Here is a 2,987-nt window from a genome sequence, read left to right as displayed (position 1 = left end):
ATTCAGAGTAGCAAAAACCTGGAAATAACCCAAATATCTACCAACAGTAGAAAGGTTAAATGGATTGTAGTTTATTAAAAAATGGAATACTATACAGTAATGAGAATGACTGAACCATAGTTATATGCCATACTATACTTTCTAATCTCACAAAGATAATATTAAGCAAAAGAAACCAGACACTTTTTTTAAAGAAGATTTTATTGGGGAATTGGGGGAGGAGAACAGCGTTGGGAATCAGGGAAGGGAAACAGACAAGTTGCTGTCCTTTTGTTCTTCAGTCTAGTTGTGGAGGACGTTGCTTCACTGGCCCATGTTGGTATTATCAACCGGCGCCCTGCTGCTCAGAGCTGCCATCCCAAGCCAACTCCTAACCAACAGCGCCACTGGACCGGCCCCAGACACTATTTTTATAAAGTACAAAAATAGGCAAAATAAACCTATGTGTTAAAAGTTAAGATACTGGCTATTTTTTATGGTGGTGGAGTTATTACTGGGAGGGGGAATGAAAGGGTTGTTTCTGGGGTGTTGGTCATATTCTGTTTCTTTATCTGGGTACTTGTTATATGTGTGTATTCATTTTGTGAAATTATTTGAGCAGTACACTTAAGATTTTTACATATTAGTGTAAAAATTATTTTTTTACACTATTTAAAAACTTATTAAAAACTTAATTTATATTTATATTAATTTATAATTTATATTAAAAACTTAATTTATATTTTTTGTTTTGTTTTTAAATTTGATAGCAAATAAAATGCAATTTAGAATCCATTTTTAAAGTACTTACGCTTACATTTACAAGGCAAAATTCTAGCTGTCAGTACTACAATGATAAACAAATGGGAGTCTTATTTTTTATTTTCTAAGGATTCATGATTGTTTTTGGAAGATACATATTCAAGCAACATGATATTACAGGCTGTGGTGAGAATGTAGTGTTCAGAATCACTCCTGAAGCTGAATGAATGCTTTTGTTTCAGTTTTTTTTGTTGTTGTTGCTGTTTGTTTGTTTTTAAGTTATCTTAATCATGTCCTTTTGTTTTCTCTTTTCTTTTTATAGCACCTGGCAGATACCTCCCATGGTGTAAGAAATAAGTGCCTGCAATTACTTGGCAATCTTGGCTCTTTGGAGAAAACTGTTACAAAGGATACAGACAGCCTAGCTGTCAGAGATGTCCAGAAGATTATAGGGGATTACTTCAGTGACCAGGACCCCCGTGTCAGAACGGCAGCTATAAAAGCCATGGTAAACACAATCATGGAAACTAGATGGGGAGAGTTTTGTTTCTTTGTGTTTCATTTTTATTTTTTTTTAAGTTCATGGCTAATGCTGCCTTAGATACATTTTGACTCTCCCAAGGGTATTCCTTATGCATACTTTTCAGGAAGATATTGGTGACGTCACAGAACTCAAAGGCACACATTTCTATATAACAGTGTGCTTTTCTTTGGGTTTCTCTGGTAGCTTTGACTCGTATTTCTGAAACATGGAAGGTACAACCTGTACCTGTTGTAATATAATACCAAGTTACATCCCTACCCCTGAGTATTGTATTGTATTACAATAGGTTGTACCTTCCATGTTTCAGAAATATAGGTGAAATTTACCACGGTGGGGGGCTGGTTTTCAGGAGGAAATGGTATTAACCGTTTCTTCCTCAGCCTTCTTATCATTGTTTCTTTCATATTTTGTAATAGCCCCTTGGGAGAGTCCATGAGTTAGATTTATGAAGTGCTTGAATACATCTACTGAAAAGTCTTTGACCAGGTTTTTTATTTATATAGTAATGAAGGCTAAAGGGAACCATGCTAATTTGATATAATGGGGGAAATGTGTGAGATTGTAGGGAGACATTGGTAGTATTGATTTTTTTCGCCCCAAATACTTAAACTATATCTTTATTATATAGTTGCAGCTCCATGAAAGAGGACTGAAGTTACACCAAACAATTTATAATCAGGTACCTTAAATGACTGTCTGCAAGAGGAGGGGAGGTATCATGAAACTGGGATGGTGGCACACTGGTTGTCAGAATTTGAAAACCTAGAGCTTCAGCTAGCTAACCGTGATAGCATTAATTGAGATGAAAGTGAAGTTGTATTCACAACATACATTCTAAGAAGAGAATGGGGGGATGTGTAATTGAATAGCACTAAGACATGCGAAAAGGACTTTTAGGAGGATTTAGCTCAGTATAAATACCAAAATTCACGAAGAGAAGTATAGTGTTCGTAATAAGGAAGGTGGTAGTGATCTCTGGTTAGTTGGGTCAAATTAAAGTCAATTCTGGGCACCACACTACACAAACTAGAGTTTCTGGAGGAGAATGACGAAGACTATGGGAACATATGAAAAGGTACCACGTGATTGTTGTATTGGTAAAGGAAGGCACAATGAAACTATAGTATCACTAGGAGAGCTGATGGACTGACTGCCTACCAAAAGGTGTTACAAAATGGTATTTGTCTTGTAGAATAAGTGCAGAAATCTAGAGACAAGCAATCCAAATCCATGCTCAGAGGCCAGATTTTGTTAGCCTATCAAAGTGAGTTTATCTTTCAGAGGAAGATGATAATTAGCCAAGCTCCTGTGACTGATGTGTAAACTAAGTTTATTCTTTTTCAAATGAAGTAGAATGAGTTCAGCATGGTTGCCTATTGGAAAACTATGTGGGAAGCCAAATAATGAAAGGAAACTTGGAGAGAAAGCACTCAGAGGAAGACATTAACCAGATGATTCATATGTTTAGTGGAATAGGACTGTCAGTTATGTTAAAAAACAAAATTCAACCAAGTGAATGTAAAGATGTAGTTAGCTTTACTGAATGATTCATGAATCTGTCAGCATCCATATAGTAAATAGAAAGGTGTTCTGAGGAGTTGTACAAAATGGAAGGTTTTTATAGGCAGAAAGAGGGTGGGGCAAGGAAATTAAAAGAGTGGATTATTTTAGTCAGAGTTCTGTCCTACAGCAGGGGGTCTTA

The 2,987-nt window shown here is 36.1% G+C and overlaps 1 protein-coding gene across 1 annotated transcript in view; it reads left to right on the top strand.

Annotated features, from left to right (window-relative positions):
- Positions 1 to 1,063: 1,063 nt before the first annotated feature.
- LOC109376008 (integrator complex subunit 4-like) overlaps positions 1,064 to 2,987 on the top strand; it is a gene marked incomplete at its 5' end in the record, with an annotated part of 80,706 nt that continues 78,782 nt past the window's right edge. The window contains 2 exons of the mRNA XM_019631647.1: positions 1,064 to 1,249; positions 1,914 to 1,964. Coding sequence (XP_019487192.1) covers positions 1,064 to 1,249; positions 1,914 to 1,964 — 237 coding nt within the window. The remainder of the gene's footprint in view (positions 1,250 to 1,913; positions 1,965 to 2,987) is intronic.

The sequence above is a fragment of the Hipposideros armiger genome, unplaced genomic scaffold, assembly GCF_001890085.2.
Source record: "Hipposideros armiger isolate ML-2016 unplaced genomic scaffold, ASM189008v1 scaffold_1030, whole genome shotgun sequence".
Classification (NCBI taxonomy): domain Eukaryota; kingdom Metazoa; phylum Chordata; class Mammalia; order Chiroptera; family Hipposideridae; genus Hipposideros; species Hipposideros armiger.
This window is presented reverse-complemented; position numbering and strand designations above follow the sequence as displayed.